Raw genomic sequence first — 25,383 nt, forward strand, 5'->3', positions numbered from 1 at the left:
GATTCAATTCTCAAATATCTATATATATATTTCTCTTACACGGCGATAAAAAAAAAGCCTCATTACAACTCTCCGAATGGCAACGCTAGAAAATCAACCAATAATTGCCGCTAAAAATGTCACATGCCAAATCTAGATTGGGTAGCTCAACATAGAGCGCTTCTAAAAACGGAAACGGAAATAACCAGAGTGTAAAATATTATGTGCTTATGCGCATCGTATTTTTTGTTAAATAATTTATTTATTATATATCAGTTTATAGATGGTAACTAAAAGAGTTTTGTGGTTGCTATGGTGACTAATTAGAAGGTAAATTGTTTTTTTGATTGAGTGTGAGATTTGTTTTTTGAAACTGCGATGCTGTAATTTTATTGTTTAGTTAATAAATCTTCCTTTTATATTAAACGTGATAGTAGTTTCCTTAATTATTTGATTCGAAGTCCTTGGAGTTTTATTTGAGGTCAGTTTATTTTGTATTTTTTGACAAGAGAGAGCATTCTCACCAAACGAGATTTCTTCCGAAATTCAATGTTTTGTTTATGCAGGGTTTTTCCATTGCAATTTCTCTTATTTAAATTTTTAATAGACTTAATTATAGCCAAAATTTTAACCTTTTTAAAGAGATATCAGTTTTAGAAATTTTATCTTAAGATTTTATACTATAGCACATTTTTAATAGGTTTAACGAATTACATGTCATTTATTTGAATTCAAATTTATTTTAATGACTTAGTATTTACTAAAAAGATGTAATTTTTTTTAAAAAAAAAAGTTGTTATATGGATTTGAATGATTATTTTGAATTCTTAGAATTTTGTGCATTTGCAATGTACCTAAGTTAGTAGCGAGCGAAGCGAGCTTGGTTTGCGAAGCAAACCATATAAGATTGCATAGCAATTTTCGGGGGTTGGCGAGCGTTAGCGAGCAGAGGGCACAGCCCACTAGTATATAATAAATTTCTCTCAAGTACTTTTAAATTTTTGTAAATACTGTAAACATTTTTTCTTTATCTTTATCTTAAAATTTTTTCATTTATTATGTATCAACTTGCGATTTATTTTTATCTATAACCCAGACTTGATTTTTTGATTATCAATTATTGTTCATTCTGAGACTTAACTTAATGTTAACGCCTCCCTTCCATTCCACCACATATTCTTCAATTTAGATGAAAGAGCAGATATCCATTCCTGGATAGGTACTCTGAAAAACTTGATTTGTTAGTTAGTAGTTTTAAAATAGAATTTGGGTTCATGCGCGCAAGTGGTTCGCTTTTTAAATAATCTGCGCAGACTACTTATAAGAAACCGTGTGGAAGCTTTCTGATGTGGGAGGTGATGCTTAGAGGCGCTATCAACAGTTACAACTCTAAAAGTTAAATTTTTCATATCTTAATAATTAGTAACCACAGTATCTAAGAATATTACAAATTACGTTAAAATACTGTATTATGTATTTTAAAGGGTTTAGTGCTTATATTAGTTCAAATAGTATTTTAAAGTACTCGGAGCACAAAAAGTTAAAAAGGAATAACGAAAAGTTATGAACTCTACATTGCGCTTGGCAATTATAATTTTGTAGCGAGTTTAGGGAAGCAAGACGTTTTCGATGTCGAAAAAATGATTTTTTTCAACCTTATCGACAAGTTATTTTTTCTTAATATTAAATACATTTTAAAACTTTAAACTTTACATTTATGACAACTACATATTAATATAATTCAATAACAATAAAAAGGAATTTAAAATGTTTATGAATTTAATTTTTATAAATACTTGAAAATTTAATGTAAATATAATTTTTTTTTTACCAGACATGACTTTCGGTACGCTCGTACAAAAAACAAATCATTGTAAAGTTATGAAACTTTCTATGCTTGTACATATACCTTATTTACATTTAATTAACTATATAAAGTTTATTTTTTTCATTATAATTTTGTTATACAGGGGAAGTTTTTCAAAATTTGAACGAAATTTTGCATTTTTTTCAGAAATACTACACTTATTTTGCTTATATATAATATATTCTGTACATATTATGAAACAAACTATTTCACTTGATTTTTTAAACATATTTACATGAGTGTATGCCAATTTTTTGTTAATATTTCATGTAGAAAATTTTTTGAGCGTACCGAAAGCTATGTCTGGTAAAAAAATTATTATATATACATTAAATTTTCAAATATTTATAAATATTAAATTTATGAACATTTTAAATTCCTTTTTATTGTTATTGAATGATATTAATATGTAGTTTTCATAAATGTAAAGTTTAAAGTTTTAAAATGTATTTAATATTAAGAAAAAATGGCTTGTCGAAATGGTTGAAAAAATCATTTTTTCGACATCGAAAACGTCTTGCTTCCCTTAACCCCTTCACTGGTTTTCCCCTACACCGTACGTGTGAGCCTGAGCATCCCTCATGCCTGGAAGTAAGACGGAAAAGAGAGAAACTGGTAGTAAAACCGTTTTATTTGCTGCTTGTTTTGGGTTTACTTAATAAAACTGAATTACTGGAAATAACAATGAAAGTTTCTAATCATCAGAGGATTAACTACAGTTTTTATATTTGTTTTGCTCAATTTTAAAACACTTTTTATCTTTTAGAAACGGAGAGAAGAGTACGTGCCAATGATCCAGATTTTAATGCACAGTTCAAGTATGCCGTAAGTATAATTCCTGGTTCATTTATTCCTAGAAAACACTTTTATTGTTTATGAACTGTCTGCAATGCCACTATATACTTTTTCTTGAACAGGAAGCAATTCCATATATGTGTGTATGCATACAATGCATATACATACATATATACATACATACATACATATGCATACATACATATACATATATACATACATACAAATATATTTAAAAAGAAATTAATATCATTAATAAATAAAATTTGTAAAATATTAAAATTTAAAAGATGAAAAACAATGTAAGGAAAGGATATAATTTCGTCGTCAGCTCACACGATTATATCAGCACAGAAGTGTTTTCTAATATACTAGGAGGCTCCGCCCCCTGCTCGCTAACGCTCGTCAACCCCCAATAATTGCTACGCAATCCTATGTGGTTCACGCCGTGAACCATGGATCGCTGCGCTCGCTCGCCAATGAACACAATGTTCTAGCACAAAGGCATAGTATATTATCATCAAAGACATAGTATTTTATCATCAAAGACATAGTATTGTACTTATGTAGAAGAATTCTATCAATGTTCTTATTGGCTTTTAAAAAAGTATATTAGCTATTTAGATTGTACATGGTGAAAAAATCAAAACATTAGCTAAATGAGAAACATATTAGCAAAATAAATTATCAAATATTGCAGTTACTCATCTAAATTCAACTAAATGTGTATAATAAATTAGTTAATGCTAGAAATTCTGAAAGTTTTAGAAAAAAATTTTATGATTTAATAATATAAACTTTAAACCCTAATTTTTCCTTGTGAGATAATAACCCTCAAAAAGTCTTTCATTTTCAAGAACACAAAAATTTGTTTTATCGCCAAATGAAATATTTTTTGGTGATCAGCATTATTGAAATCAATTTCTATATTAATTAACATTCGTGATAAAGTACATAACATTTGAGAACAAAATAAGGATGTTTTACATACAATAAATTAAAATGCATGGCTGTTAGCATTACCCGAGTAATACCACGTGGAGGTCGCCATGCTGCATTTCTAATCGGGGAGTTTTAATTTTGGCAGTTCCCCTTGCCTACTGCCAATAGAAGTTTCAATTAAATTTTTTCCAAAAAACATTTTTTTTATGCAAAGCTCTAAGAAATTGACACTAAGCATTTAGAATTTCTTTGAAAACACAATTATAGATTTGGCATCTTGGAGCAATTACTGAAAGGCTGTCAAATGACTTAACTCTTGACAGGCCAACATAAAGTTGTCCATGACTAAAAACTTGTTTAATCAATACTAAACTGATTTTCTCAAAAGTCTGACCTTGTGACTTATATATAGTCATGGAGAAGTCCAGCCTAATTAATTCCTAATCGAGTTTAAATGAAATATTATCATGTTTTTAGGGCATGAATCTGAATTGAACAACCTGATAATGCTCACTCTGGTTATTGTTTCCGTTTTTAAAAGCGCTATATGTTGAGCCACCTCATGTGACATTTTTAGCAGCAATCATTGGTCGATTTTCTAACGTTGCCATTCGGGGAGTTGTAATGAGGCTTTTTTTTGGTGCCGTGTAAGAGAAATATATATATATATATATTGTATTAATATATCCAAAGCAAAATCTGTCAATACAATAATGTATAGGGCATAAAAAAATCAAAATGAAAATGAAACATATGAAGCAAAAAGAAAAAAGAAAAATACAAAATTAAAGTTAAAATTTAAAAAGCGTGTGTTGACTACGAGATTATATATTTTCCTTATTTTTTTTAAAAGATTCTAATTTTCTTAGTTTCTTTTTTAATTCTTTTAAAAATTTTAACAATGTTAATATATATATATATATATATATATATATATATATATATATATATATATATTATTTTTAAACGGTCTCAAAGACGCAATTTTTTTTAGCTGAATTTTAAACTTTAAATTTAGGATTGCATAACTAAAGATATTTATTTTTAAAAAAATTGAACCACACATTACAGTATTTTTATTAGCATTATTGAGTTTAGATAAATCACATCGAAATAAGCTGATAACTTTCTGAAGCACTTGTGTCAACAATTCGAATTGTTCTCAGAGAGTTGGAGAAAATGGCGGCAAACATGACGGACGGGTCTTGAGTTCTTTTGAACAAGCTATATAAAAGAAATCTAATTTCGTTTTATTCCCTGCTGTTAACGAAATAAAAAGGCTTAGAAATACGGAGAACACTACATAAAAGAATAAATTTACATTTTGCATTTTCTTTTTTTTCCTGTTTCCCATTTCATGATTAAGTAAATGGCCAAAAGTGTCATTCACATTTATCTATTGGTTAGAATGACAAATATTTAATGAAGCTCCGAGTCAACGACTAAGTCAAGCGGGAAAAAAAAGAACTTTCCTCTTTTATTCTTTTGTAATAAAGTTTTATTTAGTTACAGTTTCATTTAAACCGTACATAATTGTTGTTTGAAGTTTTTAAATTCTGCAAAAAATCTATAAAATGACTAAAATTTCGTAGAAGATCAAAAAGAATTTTTCATTAAATAGAAACGTTTTCATTTCTGCATTCTCCTTCTATTTTGATACAATTCATTTTAAATAAAATGAATAATAGAAAGCACAAAATTCTTTTCGAACATAAAAGTAATCTCAAACGATTTTTGAAAGTTTCTAATATGTCAATTTGGGGTGTTTCCTACATTCTTAGAGATAGGCTGCTGAGGAGTTTAAAAAATATACTTTTAAAAAAATAAGGAAAGAAAAGTCTCCATAAATCATCAAAAAATACCTTAAAAAATAATTTTCCGTATTTTTCGTAAGCATTTTTTTTTAAACTTCAAATTTAAAAAAAATTACAAATGTGTATTTATAAATTAATTAAATATAATTTGGTAGTCAAAAATTAGCAATTTATAAATTAAGAAAAAGGAAAATATATACCTGACAAAGATAAGTATGGATTTATTAATTTTAATTAAAATATCCAGGGGTGGCGAACCAATGGCACGCGTGCCATTTATGGCACGCGACACACTATTCCAGGCACGCCACCGATGACAAAGTTCACGTGAAGCGTATTAAAAATTAAAATAAATTCACAAAAAACAAACAAAATAAATGAACAGTTATTAACAAAAAAATTAACAATTAATGCCAAAAAAACAATTTATGACCATAAAAACCAAGCTAACAATAAATAACCGGCAAAAAAAAAAATTCAGCAGTCCTGCTTAAACTAACATCTTACAACCTAATATAAGTTATTTGTCATCTAATTAGCAGCAACAGAAGTCACACTGATGTTACTTTAAGTCGAATAACGCTGATAACTGACACATTGCAAAATGTTTTTTTTTCTTCATAGTTTTGAGTCGATAGTATTTATTATTATTATTTTCCCAACAATCACGAAGTCAAAATTATTTGACGGCACGTCTATGGCTTCATTAAACAATTTTTTGAAAAAATGGTGCGTTGGTGCATAAAGGTTCGCCACCCCTGTCCCAGAACATCCGAAATGTATTGCATCGAATGTTTTTAGATTTTCATAAAATAAATACATTTCCAACTTTAATGAGTTAGTTTCTAATTTTATTAATTAGTTTAATTTAGATACCAGCAATTATCTTTTTTAATAAGTGACTTGTCGTAAAATGGAATAAGAACTTCATATAAATTAAAATGCCTACTAGGTGCACATTCTAGAACAGTGGTTACCAACTGGCGCCCCGTGGGCCTCATCCGGCCCGCGAAGCCTTTTTTATGCCCCCAAACCAAAATACATTAGTTGTCATTTCTTTGCGTACAATTTTCTTAGAAAATCTACATGAGTTTTAAATAGTTTTAAATTTTATATCTTAACAATTTGATATCCGTTGCAAATTAATTGTTTAATACATAGGTGCACATTAAAGTTATTGCAGTCAGAATTTTTTAATATGCAATTAAATATTTTTAAAAATCTACTTCTTATTTTTATTTTTAATTCAACACTTTTATTTTGTACAACTTGATAAAACTCTAAAAGTGATATTTAATGTTTTCTTCAAACATAAAAGAATCCTATATAAAATTTTTATAAAGTGGCGACCCACCCGTTGACTGGAGTTTTTAATTGCGGCCCCCAAACTCGTGCAAGTTGGAAACCCCTGTTCTAGAATGTATACTAAAATAAACGCTATATCATCTTATTAATAAAAACCCATTTATTACTTTGCGCATCCCCTGACTGGGACGAAATTAGTAAAGAACAAACCAAAAACTCAATGTATTCCAAAACAAATTACTATACTTAAAAATTAGTAGTATCCTTTATTTTAACTCTTAATGCACAACTCTTCACAAAAAAAAAGCACAAAATTGCTCTGCAACTAACTGCAATAGTACTTATAAAGCTGAAACGCTTAGATATATGCTATTTTATCTAGCAAACTTAACTACTTTATTACTTAACTGGTCATTATTCATTATTATACTTTGTTGCAACATAAGAAAAAAAATTTATATATATATATATATATATAGCATTTAAGTGCACGCCAAATTGGTGTCAATCTCCCAGTCAGAACGAATATCGAAACCGACAACTCTTGAAACAACGTTTCACTGACTTCACCATAAGACTTAGTGGTATTAGTGGTCCGATCAATTTTTATATAAATATATGTAACTTCATTTTCTACTGGTGAGATATTTTTAATACCTGTCAACCTCAAAACAACATCAAACACACCTAATTTTTTCGTAAAAGGGACTTGCTAACCACTTCTTAAATTTTATCACGAATTTTACTATTATAAAAACGTGAAATTGCGTTTCATGATGTGAAAGTAGTAAGAATAGGACTATTTCTCTATAATTCTCGTTGCTTTAACTAAAAAATTGAAATCGCAAACAATTCTTGTTTTTGTATCCGAGAAAATGGCTAAAACACACGCTTTGTAAAGGTCTGTGTAGCGGGAATAATTGGAATTGAGAAAACCTTTGCCTCGTTGTTGCATTAATAAGAGATACTTTTGACGCTTCGATGACCCTTTACAGTAGATGTGGTGGGTCGTTATAGAAACCTCCATCAAGCATCAACGATTCTCTACAAAAGGCCAGAAAGATAACGAAGTGCTTCTTATCCATATTTTATGACCATTTCCACTCATTCTTTCGATTGATCTCTACTATCGCAATTTGTTCTTTTTGGCTTAGTTTGTCTTAAGTAAACCCACAAACATTTTGATTTATTCCCTAAAAAATCTCGATCACAAATTATATATATATATATATATATATATATATATATATATATATATATATATATATATATATATATATATATATATATATATATATATATATATATATATATATATATATATATATATATATTAAACCTAACACATCCGATCCTTGTGTGTTGAAAGTGTAACCATACAATTTTTAATTCGAACTATGTAGTAGTGAATTAAATAAAGACGACTATTTTTTAACAACGCACAAATAAATTGCTATAAATATAGTTTGGCTACCAGTTTTATCTTTTTTACCCTGATTATCGACACCATGAGGTTGCATATATGACTCGCCCGTCTCGAAGAGGTTAAAAAGAAGTGTAATAATACAATGCCAGACCTGCCAACTTTTAATCCCTTCCATTATCATTTTTCCCAGTGGTATTAAAATGGAATTAAAACTTCAATTTTAAGCAAACAAATGCGTTGTATTTGAAAAAAATTAAGTTTACAGCCATGATAGTAACGCATATTAATATATAAACTTAATTTTTGTAAGAATAGTTGTGATCAAAATCATTTAAAAATTAAATTTATAAAAGAAAAAAATAGCATATATTTACTACCACTTTAAATATGAAAATAAAATCTCCCGCAAAATGCGGGAGAGTTGGCAGGTATGCAATGCAGAGATGCCAACTTGCTCCGGAGAGTGGATAAATATTTTTCAGTGGTACTCTTTTAATCTATGATTCTTGGTTTAGTAAATTAGATTCATAGAGTTTTTACTATCCACTACTTCTAAATAATTCAAAGGATTATATGATATGCCAAAGTATTATATGATTAACCAAATTCATTTTTTTTAAATTTATTCTATATAGTTATATAGATTTTATATGTTGTGTATCTACATATATTTACATTGTATATATTTACATTATATATATATTCTAATATAAGTTTTTTTTAAATTTATTCTAATATCCTGACTTTTTTAATGGTTCCTTTCAAAAATTTCGCTTGCTTTTTGTTTTGTTCTACAACAAGGCCTTAAAACTATTTATGCTCACAAATTGATCTTAATAAAATCATGAAAGAAATGTGTGGAAGTAGGGAACTTGATCAAACAAGAATCTTTCAGTACATACATTTTAAGTGATTAATTTCAACCTTTGAAAAGTATAACTGTCTTACGCCCAGAAACAAAAATTATCGGATGAGAAAATCATGGGGTTGGTGAAAGTATTACCTCCTACATCAAAAAGCCTCCACACGGTTTTTTATAAGTAGTCTGCGCAGACTATTTAAAAAGTGAACCTGTTGCGCGCTCAAACCCAAATTGTAGTTTAAAAGCGTCTGAGAGAAATTTGTCATATATATTTGAGAATGGAATCTGTAATGGTAGACAAGTAAATGAGACAAATCAATCATATTCATATATTAACATGTTCACGCCGGGTGTTGCTCCTGAAAGCGGGACGGAAAAGAGAAAATACTGGTAGAAGAACTATTTCAATATTAGATAATATTCGGGAGGAGTTAATCTAATCTCAACGATAACAATTCACTGTAAGGAAATTTATCACGTCGAAGAAGCAATTCAATATAAAGATTGCATCCGTTAAAAACTATCGGTAGTTATGGATTTTTATTATTCCCGGAAAAAAAACTAAAAAATGACATTTATTTGTTACCAGTTTTTACTCCGGTGCGCCGCCCGATGAGACAATCTTGCGTGACCCACCGGTGAATCACCCCGGCGTGAACGTGTTAAACAAATTTTCAGACATATATTTGCTGCCAATTTTTAATTTCTACTAGATTTTCTATGAAAGGGCTCTTTCACAAACTGGTTTACCATCATAGTGGTCTGATCGGACTACCTACAAAAAACCGTGTGGAGGCTTTCAGTTGAAGGAGGCGTTGGTGAAAGTCAGCGAACAGAATTCGTTGGCCCATATCAAATAAAATATTCGACGAAGCCTAAGCTGAAATCAATCATCTCTGTTAAAGAATGACTTTAGATAACCAAATTAAAATGCAGATGCAGTAATAATTGTTTTTGTTTCAGAACAATTTCATCAAAACATCCAAGTATTCTTTGGTCACCTTCGTGCCTCAAAACTTGTTTGAACAGTTCCAACGTTTGGCCAACTTTTATTTTCTTTGTCTCCTCGTCCTCCAGGTAATTTTTTTTTATTGTATTTTATTTTTGGATCGATATTTGAAAAGAAAGCAGATAGCAAAAATCATTTACGCTTATTTATTGATATCTGTAAAGCACTCAAAATATTTTAAGTAAACCACATCTAAAAAAATATCTCCCGTCTTTGATGAATGGCTTGGAAGAATCATCCAAAAGTATATTCAGGGCAGAAACTTTGCAGGCTGTCTGCACACCCTGATGAAGTGCTGTCTTGCAAACACACATTTTTATTTTATTTTCATTTTTAAAGATTTTACATGTTTCTGGATTATATAAAGCAAATTTGGCTTTAGCTGCTTTAGGCGCTTTTCCAATTTGATTTAATGTTGTAATTTTTTAATATGTTTTCTTACCTTTAGTGTTTCAACTTGGCTTTTGTAAATTGAATTTATTTTTTGATTAGATTTGTAGGAAAATATAATATTCTGGCAGTAAGAAAATTTATTTTTCTCTTTTTTTTGGGGGGGGGACGGAATTAACCACCCCTAATTGCCACCTACTTTTTCATCACAATAACATACATTTTGTGTAATATCTCTCACAAATCACCGATTCAAACTTACAGTAAATCGACAGTTAATCAAAATATAAGTGTATTTTTATTACAAATACATTTTGGTGTACGTAAATGTCTCTGATTTGCAAAATTAAATTTTTCAAACTAAATTAAATGCAAAATTAAAAACTGCTTTGCAAAATTAAAAATTTAAATTGTAAGGTTACAATTTTTTGCTAACTTTTTGAACCCCAATGTTTCGCAGAACACTAGAGTTCCGTGAAAGAGCTCAATATGTTCCAAGAGTTAGGAATTTTTAAAACAGTATTAATTTTTGAAACCTTTAATCATAGTTAGATATTTATTTAACATTTCTATCGCCTTTATGAAATTAAAATGTTAGCAAAGGACAAACGGCAATCCTTTTTACTTTAAAAATTGAGTTTTCTCATAACATTATATATAATTAACTATGAAATGGACATGCAATTCCAAAAAAGTGCATTCGTTTTTCTCGTTGCGATTTTCATATCAAAAGAAAATAACTAGATTTGTTAACAAAGACATATATTTCCCTTATACAGTGAAACCTCCAGGAGTGGCCTCTGTGTAGCGACCTCCTCTATTTACGACCACTTATGGAAGGCACAGAATTTTTTCCATAGACTTCGTGTTGAGGAAAATCTTTAGGAGAGACCATCAAAACCTCTCCCAGCGACCGGGAAAACCTTTGCACCAAATGCGGAATAGGTCAAATAAGAAAACACGAAAAAATATCGAAACACAAAAGATTAACCAACAACAATTAGTAGATTAAATATTTGTGTGAGTTTCTTATTAAGAGACCTCTTTCTGACGTTGCAGTCAGAATGCGCTAAAGACGAATTCATACTTGCCAACTCTTTCGGATTTTCCGGAAGATTTTATTTTTATATTTAAAGTGGTAGTAAATATATACTATTTTTCCTTTCATAAACTTAATTTTTAGATGATTTTGATCACCACTATTCTTACAAAAATGAAGCACCTATATTAATATGCGTTACTATCATGATTGTCAAGTTACGTTTTCTCAAATACAACGTATTTGTTTGCTTAAAATTGAAGTTCTAATTTAATTTTAATACCACTGGGAAAAATAATAATGGATGGGATTAAAAGTTGGCAGGTATGCGAATGCTATCAATGATTTATTTTTAGAATTGAAAGTTACATTAGAAATAAAATTTTATTTAGAAAAAACTAAGCATCTCAAACAAAACAAAAAACACTTCTCATTTTTTAAACCTAACTAATTTTTATGATATAAAAAATTAAATGAGAACTTTTTAAGACGGGGTGGGGGGGGGGATATTTATTTAAAATAGTTCTATTATTCATTACTGGTAAATTTGTTTTTACTAATAATTGTATCGTTTGGGATCGTTTTTATTGACGCTAAATTTTATTGATCGATCCAGTTTTCATGAAACCAAAAAAAAATGGGTTTTTTTTCACACCAAGGAAATGACACAGACTGAATTTAAAATCGTTTGCGAAAAATCATGTACCCTCGATAACATTTTAAAGTCAATGGAGGTAACCTTTAAGAACGACCAACTACCACTAAATACCATTTTACTGTGGAACGTAGAGTGGTCGCTCCTGAAAGGTTCCATTGTAACAATGTTTATTGCAGTTCTTTTTAGTTTTCATTTTAAAAAAACACGTAATTTTGCTTGTTTTATTCATTTTCCGCTTATGTATCTGGCGCCAAACGCAAATTAATAACTAGACCAGATACAGCTCGAGGATTGACGGACATAAAATCTAATATTATATTATAATAGAATGGAAAAAGAATGAAAAAATATCATTCCTCTTATAAAATATTTTCAAAATAAAGTATTTTATTGATTAATTCGTTCACAATTGCACTTATATACTTCATCTACAAAATCGGGGTTCCGCCAAAAGAAGTTTCATTTCTTAGTGATCGACAGTCGGAAAAAATTTCGAGCCCTAAAGAATCAAACATGACTATGTATTATTTTCCAGTTTACGCAAGTCTTAAGGTCTGGTTTCTTAGGACTAGCGACTTATCTGGGCGTCAGCGGGACGTCAACGTCCCGCTGACTCCAACAAAATACTGGTTTGTTAGCTCAAGGCCTGGTTTCTTAGAACTAGCTCCTTATCTGGGCGTCAGCGGAAAATTGATGTAGAGTTAACTCAGAGTAGTTAACTCAGCGTGAGCAGTCCATCCAACGCAGACATTATCTCTCATTGCGCATGCGTTAATAACGTAAACAAATATTTATTTTGAATTTGTATTGATTTTGTTTTTGTCGACCAGTGTTTTAGAGAACAAATAATGACTTTCTCCAAGAAAAAACACATTATAGCTGAGCTAAATGAAGAGTGCTATGATTAATGTCAAAATCAGAATCTTGGCTGATTTCAATGTGCCGTTGGATGTTGTCCGCCATTGCTTCTGTGGTTAACGTCACGTTGTAATCCAACTGCAGTTGAGTTGGATGGCAATTGTAGTTCAAGATGAGCGTTCGATGACGTATACTATCAAACTCACAAATGGACCAATCAGAGGTTAGCGCTGATTTCCAGCTGACGGCGTCCTGTCCTAAGAAACCAAGCCTTTAGACAAAGCCTCTCAATGGAAAACTATTCGGTGCAACAATACAATAACAATAGGTCAAACATAAGCACTTCGGCAATCCATTAGAAATGTAGCTATCAGTTTTCGTAATAATAATTGTAAAGGTTGTTAATAGTTAATTCTGTGTTGCAGCTGATACCTCACATTTCTTCCCTGACTCCGGTCACCACTGCAGTGCCTCTAGCGGTTGTACTCACAGTGACAGCACTAAAAGATGCCATCGATGACTTCGTAAGTATCTTCCTGCTTTTTTTTGCCATCATAAGGATTCGGGTGACTCTGATTATGAGCATTGGTGACATCCGTGGCTCGCAAATAGGTACTTAATAACTGTCGTTGAATAGCCGACGCAATTTTTCGGGTTCACGACTACTAACGTTCAAGTTCGTAGCCTTGTAATTTTGAACCTAATCCAGAAGGCAAGGGAACTCCTGGATGAAGTATTGGGAGAAATTTGCCTTCATGGAGGACTTTTTTAATGGAACTAACCAGCATTTGTGATACAGGAAGTGGAAAACCATGAAAATCTCAAACGGTTAACCTGACGGCAAGGGGACTCAAGCCCATAATCCGTCTGCTAATGAGAATATTTTACCTCACCACTGTGATCGGTGCAAGCCGGGTGCGGAATTCATATTGACCAGCCCTCCCTGGGATTCGAACCCTTTCACCTCTTTGAAAAGCGAAAGCTCGATCCCCTGACTGAGCTAGCACGGCTCACAAACAGGTACTTGCAATTAATCACATGATCGTGTTAACATTACAGCTTTCAGGTAGCAGCAATCGAGGTAATGGAATCACGATGATTCCAGCTACTGCCAACTTCAATGATTACGGACTATGATATTTCGTGATAAAGGAAACAAGTTCCGATTAACGGCCGGATATGACATCACTAGAGCATCGTCTAATAATAAACTATCTATAATTATTTATGTATATTGAACTGTTTATAATTATTTATTATTATTTATTTCCCTTCCCGCTGGCTTTACCTTATACGATTAAGAAAACATGTTTTGCGAATTGCATCCCATCGAAATAAGTATTAACTATATTCAGTATCATTTATCATAATGCTCAAGATAACTCCAAATAACCAAAAATGATCATACTCAATAATTTTCTCTCGTGCATATCCTTTTTATTGGACCGTAAAAAACTTATTTCCACATTAGCAATAGTAAGTATATTGATACTTATATTTAGTATCTTTCAAAAAACAGCAATTTTCATTATACCAGTAGTACCTGTTAATAAAAATTATTTAAGTATGATTGGAGCCATTTTTAATATGGCGATTTCGTCACGTTTCTCCTAGACAATTATGTACATTTTCTCACTTAATTTATCTATTTAGTACATTTTTATTTCAATTTGTACCTATTATCTGAATTACTTTAGCATGATTTGCGTCAATGACAGTAAGGCAATTTTTTACAGTTGTCATATACGAATGAGTACTTTTTCTCTGTTAATTTAATATTTTAATACAATTATTTTTTCATTTCATCTATTACCAATAATGAAACTTAATTAATTATAATCGTCTATAATTAGTAACAACACTATTATTTTTATAATCGCTATATTTTCGGGAGAGTTATCGTTATTTTTGTAATGTTTGGCTTGTTATTTTCTTCTGTTTCGCAGTGTCTCCGAACATTTGTATACCATCTTTGGTGCGAATTGGCTCAAAATTGCGGATTTATATTAGGTGCATACATACACATAAACATTCTGCTACATTTATATAGATTTATTTTACGATTTTGATGTTTCATCGAACTAAACTGTTAGAAAAACATTCCCCAAATTTACCAAATTAACCTTTGATTATATAGTTAAATGGCCGACTGGACTGTGTAGTGGTCAGGAAGCTGGCCTCATATCAGAAGAGTCCAGGGTTCGAATCCCAGACAAAAACATGGATGTTCTTTCATTCTCAGTACCATCTGTGTACGAAACATGTTGTCCCTGAAAGAGTGGCCAACAAATCTGGCACTTGAACCAAATGAACGAATGAAACTGTGAAACAAATGGACAAATGAAAAGGCACTATGAAATCAGCAATGAGCAAACGGAAGATTTCGATCGGCTGTACTACTATTTTCTTCGAAATGCAGCTAATTAAAACAATAATTACTATTTTTTAAATGTAACGACTGCAAATTACTTTTGAAATGTAGTCAATATTTCACAGCTTTTTTTGGAGACGAACTCTGCTGGAGAACTCATTTACACCTATGCTCGAAACGATTTTGAATAAAAGAAATTAGCTTATTTAAACACTGAGAAATTATTAGGAAATATTTATTCGTGTTTACATCAGCCAGTTTTTCATTCTAAACCATTTTTTGAGATTTTGTTCTTTGAACCTTTACTTTTTTTCGTGCCTTTTTTAACAGCGAATAATCAATTTTAAAAAATGGTTGGAAATAATCAAACACTTTGCAATTTTATAAGTGTTTAAAGCTCTTTTATTTACTCAAAGAAATAAAGTACATCAAAAATAACAAAGAAAATATGTTTCTTTCCATTGAAATAACATTGATTTTTTTAAGTGTATATTCACATTTGAAGGGAGGCCAAAGTGATAAATTAGCAAGTATTCGTAATGGCTAGTTAAGATATTAGTAACATGTAATGTGTCTTTATGTTCAGCCACAGGGGAATTCTTATTATATCTATTGACGAAGAAACAAAGATTTGTTCCAATAAGATTCGAAAAATTTGTTGCGTTTGAATCTTGTTTTTTTACTGAACTAACATTAAAAGTAGTTGCCAAAAATTGCTACAAACAACTTTTTCTTTGCGTCACACTGCTCGCTAACCTACTTTTTTAAACTTTAGCACACAAACTTTAGTACAAACTACAAAAAAAAAAAAAAAATACCACCTACAGTAGTTTCGCTACTTGTAGCTTGCTACTTTTGACCACTGAACTAACCATTGTTTAAAATCATAACAATTAGAGCTTAATATTTTTACTTAATATGCTTTGTACTATTTTTTTACCGACCGATATTAAGACATCTTTTCAATATTTTAAATATTTGTTTACACTTTTATTCTTTTAAGTAACATTGCGGTGCTTTTGAGTTTTGTAAAGTCAGACATTCTCAAATTATTAACATCGATAGCCTTTTTAACACATATGTTAATGGAGAACATCATTGTGATTATCATGTTCTAATGTTAATTTTTAAAAGAATGCGTCGTATTAGGAATTTTTCTCCTTTCAGACCGTCGCCAATAGCCCATTGTATAGCTCTAGTGCGATGTAAATAAAGTGCCTACCTATAGTTTGTCTATAGAGCGAACTCCCTACGCCACGTAGTCTAAGGCCGTCCGCTGCTATGGAAAAAAAGAAATAGCGCATTTCAAAAAGGGGAGCTTCTTTCTCCCCTGGTTCCCTTTCTCTCGTCAACCCGAGTCAAAGTCTGTCTTAAATAATGCCCAACACCTATACTTGAAATAATTAAACCTCTTTACCATAGCAACCGCCACTACTCCAGACGAATGACTAGGGGACAAGCTCAACCAATTTCCTTTGAAAAAAAAAATTTTCTACTTTGCGTGTGTTTTTTAATTCTTAGATCAATGCAATGTAAGTTATACTTTTTATATTTGCAGCAACGCCACCGGAGTGACAGCCAAGTTAATAACAGATCTTCACAAGTCTTACGTGAAGGTCACCTCATGGACGAAAGATGGTACAAAGTCCAAGTTGGGGACATCATCCGAATGGAGAATGACCAATTTGTAGCTGTGAGTCCTGACTTTCTTTGTGTTCAGATGCTCATAGATTTTTAAGACTGTTTTTCACTGGCTCTGACGTTACAATACGTCATATGAATGATACTAATGCTTTCTTTTTCGCAGGCAGATCTCGTCCTTTTGTCCTCCAGTGAACCCAACGGACTCTGTTACATCGAAACAGCGGAATTGGACGGGTCAGTTTCTTTTTTATTACATACTTCACTATAGCTACTTCTTCTTTTTTATTGACTCGTCAGACATTTGTTGGCCAAGACCATTTTTTTCCATTTTACCATACATTGTGAGGTTTTCCAATGAGGTGAACCGGGTTCGAATCCCAGAGATGGCTGGTAGATACGAATTCCACATCTGGTTTGCACCGACCACAGTGCTGACGTAAATATCCTCAGTTTTTGACGGATCATGGGTTAGAGTTCCCTTGCCGTCAGGCAAACTGTTTGAGGTTTTAGTGGTTTTCATCTCTGTGTAACGCAAATGCGGTTAGTTCCATCAAAAAAGTCCTCTACAAAGTCTAATTTCGCCCAATACTTGATCCAGGAATACCTTTGCCTTTTAGGTCAAAATTACCAGGCTACGGAGTTGAATATTGGTAATCATAAACTCAAAATTGCGTCGGCTGTTCAACGACGGTGATAAAATGTAAAGAATTAGCATGTTAATTCTTTTGCTACAGTTGTTCTTTTGTTAATTATTTTGTTATCTTTAAAATACCGTTTTCATAGTTGGGGATAGATAAAAAGGGATAGCTGGATTATTGGGAACGTACTTGTCTCGAGAAATCAATATTTGGCATTATAACGTAACGTTGGTAAGAAGAATTATTATTTTTCTACCATTTAATATTTTATGAAGGACTGTTAAGATACTAATATATATATTAACGTGATAGAGTTAAAACTTATTTTAAGCTGTCATATTTACCCACATTCGTTTTTCTTTACGATCTTTGATAAATTCTTCTAAATATTTGATTACTGTGTGTATGTATTTTTCCCTTCAAATGAAGTATATTTGTCTTGCAGAGAAACAAACCTGAAGTGCCGACAAGCTATTCCAGAGACAGCAGAATTGGGGGAGGATCACAACCTCTTTGGTAAATTCAAAGGTAATAAAACAATACTTTTAATTCTTAGTACATTCTTGTTATAATAATGTGAAAAAAATCTCAAAACAGTTGCACCTCCATTTGTTGTTGTTGTAGTTCATTTACGTCGCACTTGAACTGCACAATGGGCTATTGACGACGGTTTGGGAAACATCCCTGAGGATCCGAAGACATGCCATCGCAAATTTGATCCTCTGAAGAGGGGATGGCACCCCCGCTTCGGTAGCCCGACGACCTGCTCGTGAAATGGAGCACTTTACGGTAGAACAGTTTAACGAGGACCAATACCGCACACACTCGGTCCCTACGCAGACTGATACAAGTGGTCACCCACCCGCACACTGACCGCAGCCAGTGATGCATAACTTCGGTAATCTGTTGGGAACCGTGTCCTAACGATCTGTCCACTGCGGGACTTTAATTCTTAGTTAGCTTATTATGATGATATGAAAATATCTGTCATCATTCTTACGGAAATCTTAGGTAATATTATGTATATTTCTTCTTCATTATATTCTAGAACTTTTTAAGCATGTTCATATGTTCCAATGAGGAATCAATTAATTTCAGTTTTTTCCCTGCGCTTTGCTTTATTATACCGAGCAATATTAAAATCAAAATAAAACTAAACGATAAAACAAATTATTTATATATATGTAAACAATGCAGTATCTATCTTTTTTCTATCAGTTTTCTAAAAATTGTTTTTAGCTTTCATAGCGTTTGCAATAGGTAGAAACCTGTTGTCAATCCATTTTTCTCGAAATCAATCGTAAAGCATTGTTTTTTTTTCTAAATTGCAGGGCAAATTACGTACTTTTATTAATCTAAGTTGTATAAGTAGCTAAATAGACAAATTAATTACTTAATGGTTCAATTTTCATTTTGTCACTAAATATTCTCTCAAACACAGCTCATTTGAATAGGTTCAAGCAGTAAAAAAATAATTAAACGTAGAGTTAATCAAACAGAATAATAATTAACCAAGACACATCAAAGAACATCTGAAAAACGTTTTATAACACTAATGAAAATAATTGATGCCCAGGGAACTTTTTGAAGTTGCTGAACATTGAAAATGTCATTGTGGGTGAACGCAGCTTTTTCAACAATGCATATTAATTAACACGTTGAGCGCCACGCTAATTTTACATGTCTTGCCCGTCAGGCCACAACGGTAAATAACTACTAACTAAATTTGCAAATATTAGACAGATTTTGATAGTTTTTCAAAAGTTTAGCATTACGCATTTAAAAAAAGTGGTAAATTTTATAATCCTTCGAATTGTTTAGAAATAGTGGTGGATAAAAACCTGGTAAATTGAATTTATTAAACAAAGAATCGCAATAATAAAGTAAATTTTGAATAAATTTTCTGCAATTCCATAAAAGAGTGCAAATTTTATAGTTCTATATCACGTTATACGCTGTCAGCCAACTGTTTTTCGCGGCTTATGTGTATGGTCAGTGTCAGTCACCGGTGGTTGACGCAGCCTAAATGTAATTTCAGTGTCAGCCACCGATGGCTGAAGCGGCGCTCAACGTGTTAAGAGCTTTTTAAATTATCATCATCATCATCGAAATATAACTGGGCGCCTGGTGGTTCTTTCTGGTATTTGGAATGCAATGAGCTTTTTAAATTAAAACTTTTATCAAAAGTTATTAACAAAAGTGGTTTGTTGTATAACAGCAAGTATTACATGTGAATTTTTTTTAGTTTCTCAGAAACCAAACTTATAATATTTAAATACGTTTTCCCATTTTTCATACACCAGCTTTCGATTTTTGTTAGATTACGTGCTAACTAATGTCAGCATTTAACTAAGACTAGGATTTTTTACAGTAATTGTAAACTTATTAGGAATAATAATAATATAAAAAATAACTTTTAAATTATAAAACGGTAGAAGTTTAAAGTACTTTTTTAATTTATTATGATTAATATTTTAATTTATTATGATTGATTAAGTTCATCGACAAACACTGCATTCGAAAACTTTTTAAAAAATAAACTTTGAGCGTTTTAAGAACATTCATTAACACATCAACGTCCGTCATTAATATTTAAGTTTATCGGCAATATATTTTAAAACGTTTTCAAAAATATATCTAAGCGTTTAAAGAACAAAAACAGTAAAAAATTAACATTCGAATTTATGAAGCTGCGAAATCTTAACACTACCAGAGATGCCAGATTGCTCCGGACAGCACATATATATTTTAAAGTGGTAGTTAAGCAATTGTGAGTCTTAATTCAATAAATTCAATTTAGTAGATTTTTATCCACCACTATTTCTAAATAATTTATAGGCTTATATATTTTACAACTTTATCGTAATTATGTCATGCTATGCCTTTTAAATAGCAAGCAAAAATAGTTAAATATTTGTCAAATTTACTTTGTAGTTAATTACCGTAATTTTAATTATTTTGGCATGTCCGGAGCAGTTGTCATCTCTGCACTACCACTACAACTATTAAATAATTATATTTTAATGAAAAGTTTCAAGAAAAAATTGAGAAAGTAACAAAATTTTTATACGTTTACATAAATAAACAGAAGAAAATTGGCAGTTCGTTATTACGTACAGAGATGCTAACTGCTCCGGACACGCCAAAATAATTTAAAAAACGGTAAATGACTTCAAAGTAAATTTTGCAAATATTTGACTACTTTTGCTTACTTTTTAAAAGGTATAGCAAGACATGCAAGCTATAAGTGGCGAATTATATAAGCCAACGAATTATTTACAAATAGTGGTGGATAAAAATCTACTAAATTAAATTTATTAAACCAAGAATCCCAATTGATAAACTATCACTTTAAACTATTTATTTTCTGTCCGGAGCAAGTTGGCAACTCTGGGTATGTAACTACAAACTAAATTCTGCAAATATTTGACTATTTTTGCTTGTTTTTAAAAGGTATAGCATGATGTAATTACTTGTTTCTTTATTTATAAAAAAATTGGGCACCTGGGCCGCGCAGAAGGCCAATATATACCTGCCAACTTTTAATCCCTTCCATTATGATTTTTCCAAGTGGTAGTAAAATGAAATTAAAATTTCAATTGTAAGCAAATAAAATATGTTGCATTTGATAAAGTATCAGCTGATAGCCATGAACTTGAACTTGAACTGAAGTTATTTACGCAGTACCTGTGTCCGCGAAGCGGACACTTCACTGCTTCATCGAAGATAGTGCCCGTGGGCGCCTAGAATAATGTCCTTAGGAAAAAATTTTTGAAGATGGCTAGGAAGAGTAGTTGGCCTGGTGGATAGAAGTGATGTCACTATGGCTTGTTTTCTGGTAAGAGGGAACGGAGAAGTTGAACCAGCTCCTCGTTTCGTAGAAGTTCTTGTACCTCTCGGAAGATATGAAGAAATCTGGTGGCAGTATAGTTAGCACTCCTGTGCTCTCTATTTTTTTGAGGTGGTTTTCGTCTTGGTCTCGCAACACAGCCTGTAAAACGGGCGGGATGCTCTCCCTTGCAGTTAATGCAAGTTGCAGGCAGGTTTCTTGGTTTAGTGCACTTGTATGTGAAATGATCACCCGCTCATTTCATGCAGGCTGGATCAGATGAGTAGTTCTTTTGTGTATGGCCAAATTTTTGGCATCGATAGCACTGTATGTCAAAACGACCTCCTCTAAATCGCTCTATCTGAACTTTAGATGATAGAATCTCTTTGGTGCTGAGGAAATCCATGTTCTCTGGGCTATCTGGCAGTATGATCAGAAAAAGGGGGAGGAGCTTGTATCCTTCGTTCTGCCTCTTCTTCAGTTGTTCCACTCTAATTGGTCGTCGACCATTTGCTGTAAATTCTTTCTCCAAAGTCTCTGTTTTGGAATCTTCTGATAGTTCATTTATGAGAAATTTAAGTTTTCTGCTGATCTTATGCAGTTTCTCAGTCTGTTTATGATCTGTGATCTCTTCTGCTGAATGGGCTGCAGGTGAGACTACAGGTTCGGGAATGTTGGTTGCAGGTGGGATGCTTTCTGAGGGTTCTGAAGGAGGATTTTTCTTCTTCCTTTTCTTCTTCTTTTTTGGAGGTTCGATTTCCTCTTTCTGTGTTTCTTTTTCTTGTTCAGATGGCTCAGGCTTTCCCTGTTGTTCAGCGGGATAACTATCAGTGATCTTAGTTGAAGGTGTAGGAACTGGCTGCTCTGGCTTTGTTGGCTCGATTGGATTAGGCGTCATTTCAGATTCCATTGCCTCAGGGGGGAGTAATTCTGCCTCGGCTGCGGGCTCTTTCTCCTTCATCTGGTCATCTGTAGTGGTGGTAGTTTGCGAGTCTTTCCCAGGTGGTGGCTCCATAGTCTTAATGGAAGAGAGCTTCTTCGGTCTGGCATTTAAGGCTTGAATGGCATGAAAGGCTCCACCGGCGAGACCCAAATAGTATCGATCCTGTGTTTCGAGGAAAGTCTTTACGTAAATACTGCTCAATCTATTCATTTCTTCAACATCAGATGTAATCGATAGTAGATGATCTTTAATCTGATAGGTGTCATAATCACTAGGCGGTAGAAACCGTTTGTCTAACTTAATTGCAACATCAGTAGATAAGGTCCGTGAGCGGCCGGGAGGGCTAACCTTCCCGCCGCGGGCAGTACGATGAGACATGATTTGAAAATCATTTAAAAATTAAGTTTTTAAAATAAAATATAGTATATATTTACTACCACTTTAAATATAAAAATAAAATTTTACGCCAAATGCGTAAAAGTTGACAGGTATGCCAATATCCCATGCATCATGAAATAAAATAAAAAGTTAAAATAAAAGACGTTTGAGTTTAGCAGTCTACGAGGTGGCTGTTAATGTAATTACAATAAATTGGTGAATCATATAACCCTACGAATAATTCAGAAATAGTGGTGGATAAAAATCTGCTAAATTGAATTTAATAAATTAAGAATCACAATTGATAAACTACCACTCTAAAATATTTATTTGCTGTCGGGAGCAAGTTGGCATCTCTCTATGCATAACAAGGCGACGGAATTGAGTCGGCTATTCAACGTAAAAATCAAAACCAAAAATTTTGTTCTCTAATATATTTAAATGTAGCCGTTTTTTGGAAATACCGTGAAATCTGGTTTACATCTACCACCCTTTCGGCAATTTTTAAAGTCCGTCGGAACTCGGTAACAATATTAATTTCTTTGAAAAATTGTACTGTTTGGTTGGGATTTATATGGAACGGAGGAAACAGTTGTAAACGTTTATGCAGAGTTAATGCATGACTGCCTCACTAGTACTTAAATTACTTTCAACAAGAAAGCTTAATTTTTATCCTCATCTGAACAGTGCACAATCCGTAATCACCACTAATTATTAGTTCCATATATTCTCTTCCTCTCTCTCTCTGTATATATATATATATATATATATATATATATATATATATATATATATATATATATATATATATATATATATATATATATATAACTCATTAGATAAGTTCAAAATGAAGATATAACAAAGAAAAATTATAGACATATGAAAAAAGGGGGGGGAATAATAAGTAAAAAAATAACAAACAACAGTTATTTCTTTGTTAATTTTTCCATGTGCAAATCCATTTCGGGCAAATCCGTGTTAAAATTATCTATTAAAAAAATTTTTCCTTGTTAATTTATATAATTTTTCCATGTGCTAATCCATTTCGCGCAAATCTGTGGCTAAAATTATTTGCAAAACAGGCAATTTATGTTTCTCTTTTCTATTTTATATTTTTTCTTAAATAAACATCTATTTTCTAAAACTATTTATGGACAATTTTTAAAATTATTCAGTGTAATATTACTTTGCGCAGATCCATTTCGGGCCCATCCTTGGTAACTAACAAATCAATGCACAGAATAACAAATCACTTCAGCAGTGCAGTAAGAACGGCACTTTAAAACCCTCTAGTTACACTCAATTTGCGCGTTTGTTTTCATATTTTGTAATCTGGCAATCTTTCTGCGAAAACATTTTTAAATCATTCTTGAAAAATTTCCCGTCCATGTAAGTAGATCTGATTTCGCTACTCGCGTTATTGTCCATTTTTTATACTGTTTTTCCCTTTTATTTTGTTTTATTTTCTGTTTTTACATGTTATTTTTACTTATATTTACTTTTTGTGTTCTATTTTGTTCGTTGTAATTTTTTTTAAAAAAAATTTCAGTGCGGATATAATCGTGTGGGCTAATGAAAAGATTATATCTCTTTTTTTCCGGTTTTTTAAATAAAATTCCCTCCTTTTTTTTTTTAAACTGTTGTTTGTTATTTTTTTACTTATTATTTCCCCCCCTTTTTCATATGTCTATAATTTTTCTTTGTTTTATCTTCATTTTGAACTTATCTAATGAGTTCTGTTTACTTGCAGCTTAAGCGCAATAAATGAAACTTATTGTTTTTCTTAACTTTCTTCGTGTTTTCTTATATATATATATATATATATATATATATATATATATATATATATATATATATATATATATATATATATATATATATATATATATATAAAAGTTAACTCCATAGAAGTTAGAAGCCTTTTTTTTCTTTAGGACAATTTCCTGACTGAAAATATTTTATTTTACTCCTCCCTGAATAAGATAATAAAAAATAATTACTAATTTTTCCAATTTTCCAGAAATTATCGACTCAAAATCTGTCTTCAAATGATGATGTTAATATCACTATATTTCAAATGTTCTTACTGAATACTAAAGGATAAAAAATGTTTCATAAATCGAATAACTTAAACACGTTTCATTCACCCTCTCTAATCTGGTAAACAAACTAATACATCCCTTTTACTAAATCAACAGTTTAACGTGCTTTTTAATTAGTTTTAATTTGTATTTGAATTTGGAAAATTGTTTAAATAATCTAATCTCATTTCACTTGCCCACTAACAGAATGAAAAAAATGGACCTTCTTAGGGCCCTAGACAACTAGACAAGCACAAATCACTTTACAATCTATGGTCGGGTCGCAAGTCGTAAAGCGCTTGTGTACGAACTACAACTACAGGGGATTACGGACTAAAATTTGCAGATGGTCGCTTAATTTTCCAAGTTCTTAGAAGATTCAGTTCAGAATTTTGGTGTTAATTTCGCGAGCATTTTAAAAAACTTACCTAGATAAAAACAAAATGGATAAAAACTTTCTATATGAAATTTCGCATGATTTGCATTTAGAGATTAGGAAAATAACTTTAAGTCAAATTTATTGAACTATGAATCTCACTTTTAAATATGAAA

General features: G+C 31.5%; 1 protein-coding gene across 3 annotated transcripts in view; it reads left to right on the plus strand.

The window, feature by feature from the left end:
* Window positions 1–25,383, plus strand: part of LOC107445874 (phospholipid-transporting ATPase ID) — a 149,874-nt gene that overhangs the window by 61,480 nt on the left and 63,011 nt on the right. For all 3 annotated transcript variants that reach the window (XM_087163486.1, XM_087163485.1, XM_087163488.1), the window contains exons 3-8: window positions 2,613–2,671; window positions 9,954–10,067; window positions 13,370–13,468; window positions 16,874–17,008; window positions 17,123–17,193; window positions 18,043–18,125. In XM_087163486.1, the coding sequence (XP_087019612.1) occupies window positions 2,613–2,671; window positions 9,954–10,067; window positions 13,370–13,468; window positions 16,874–17,008; window positions 17,123–17,193; window positions 18,043–18,125 (561 nt within the window). The remainder of the gene's footprint in view (window positions 1–2,612; window positions 2,672–9,953; window positions 10,068–13,369; window positions 13,469–16,873; window positions 17,009–17,122; window positions 17,194–18,042; window positions 18,126–25,383) is intronic.

The sequence above is a fragment of the Parasteatoda tepidariorum genome, chromosome 5 (genome assembly GCF_982258835.1).
Source record: "Parasteatoda tepidariorum strain Cologne lab strain chromosome 5, Ptep-v5.0, whole genome shotgun sequence".
NCBI classification, from domain to species: domain Eukaryota; kingdom Metazoa; phylum Arthropoda; class Arachnida; order Araneae; family Theridiidae; genus Parasteatoda; species Parasteatoda tepidariorum.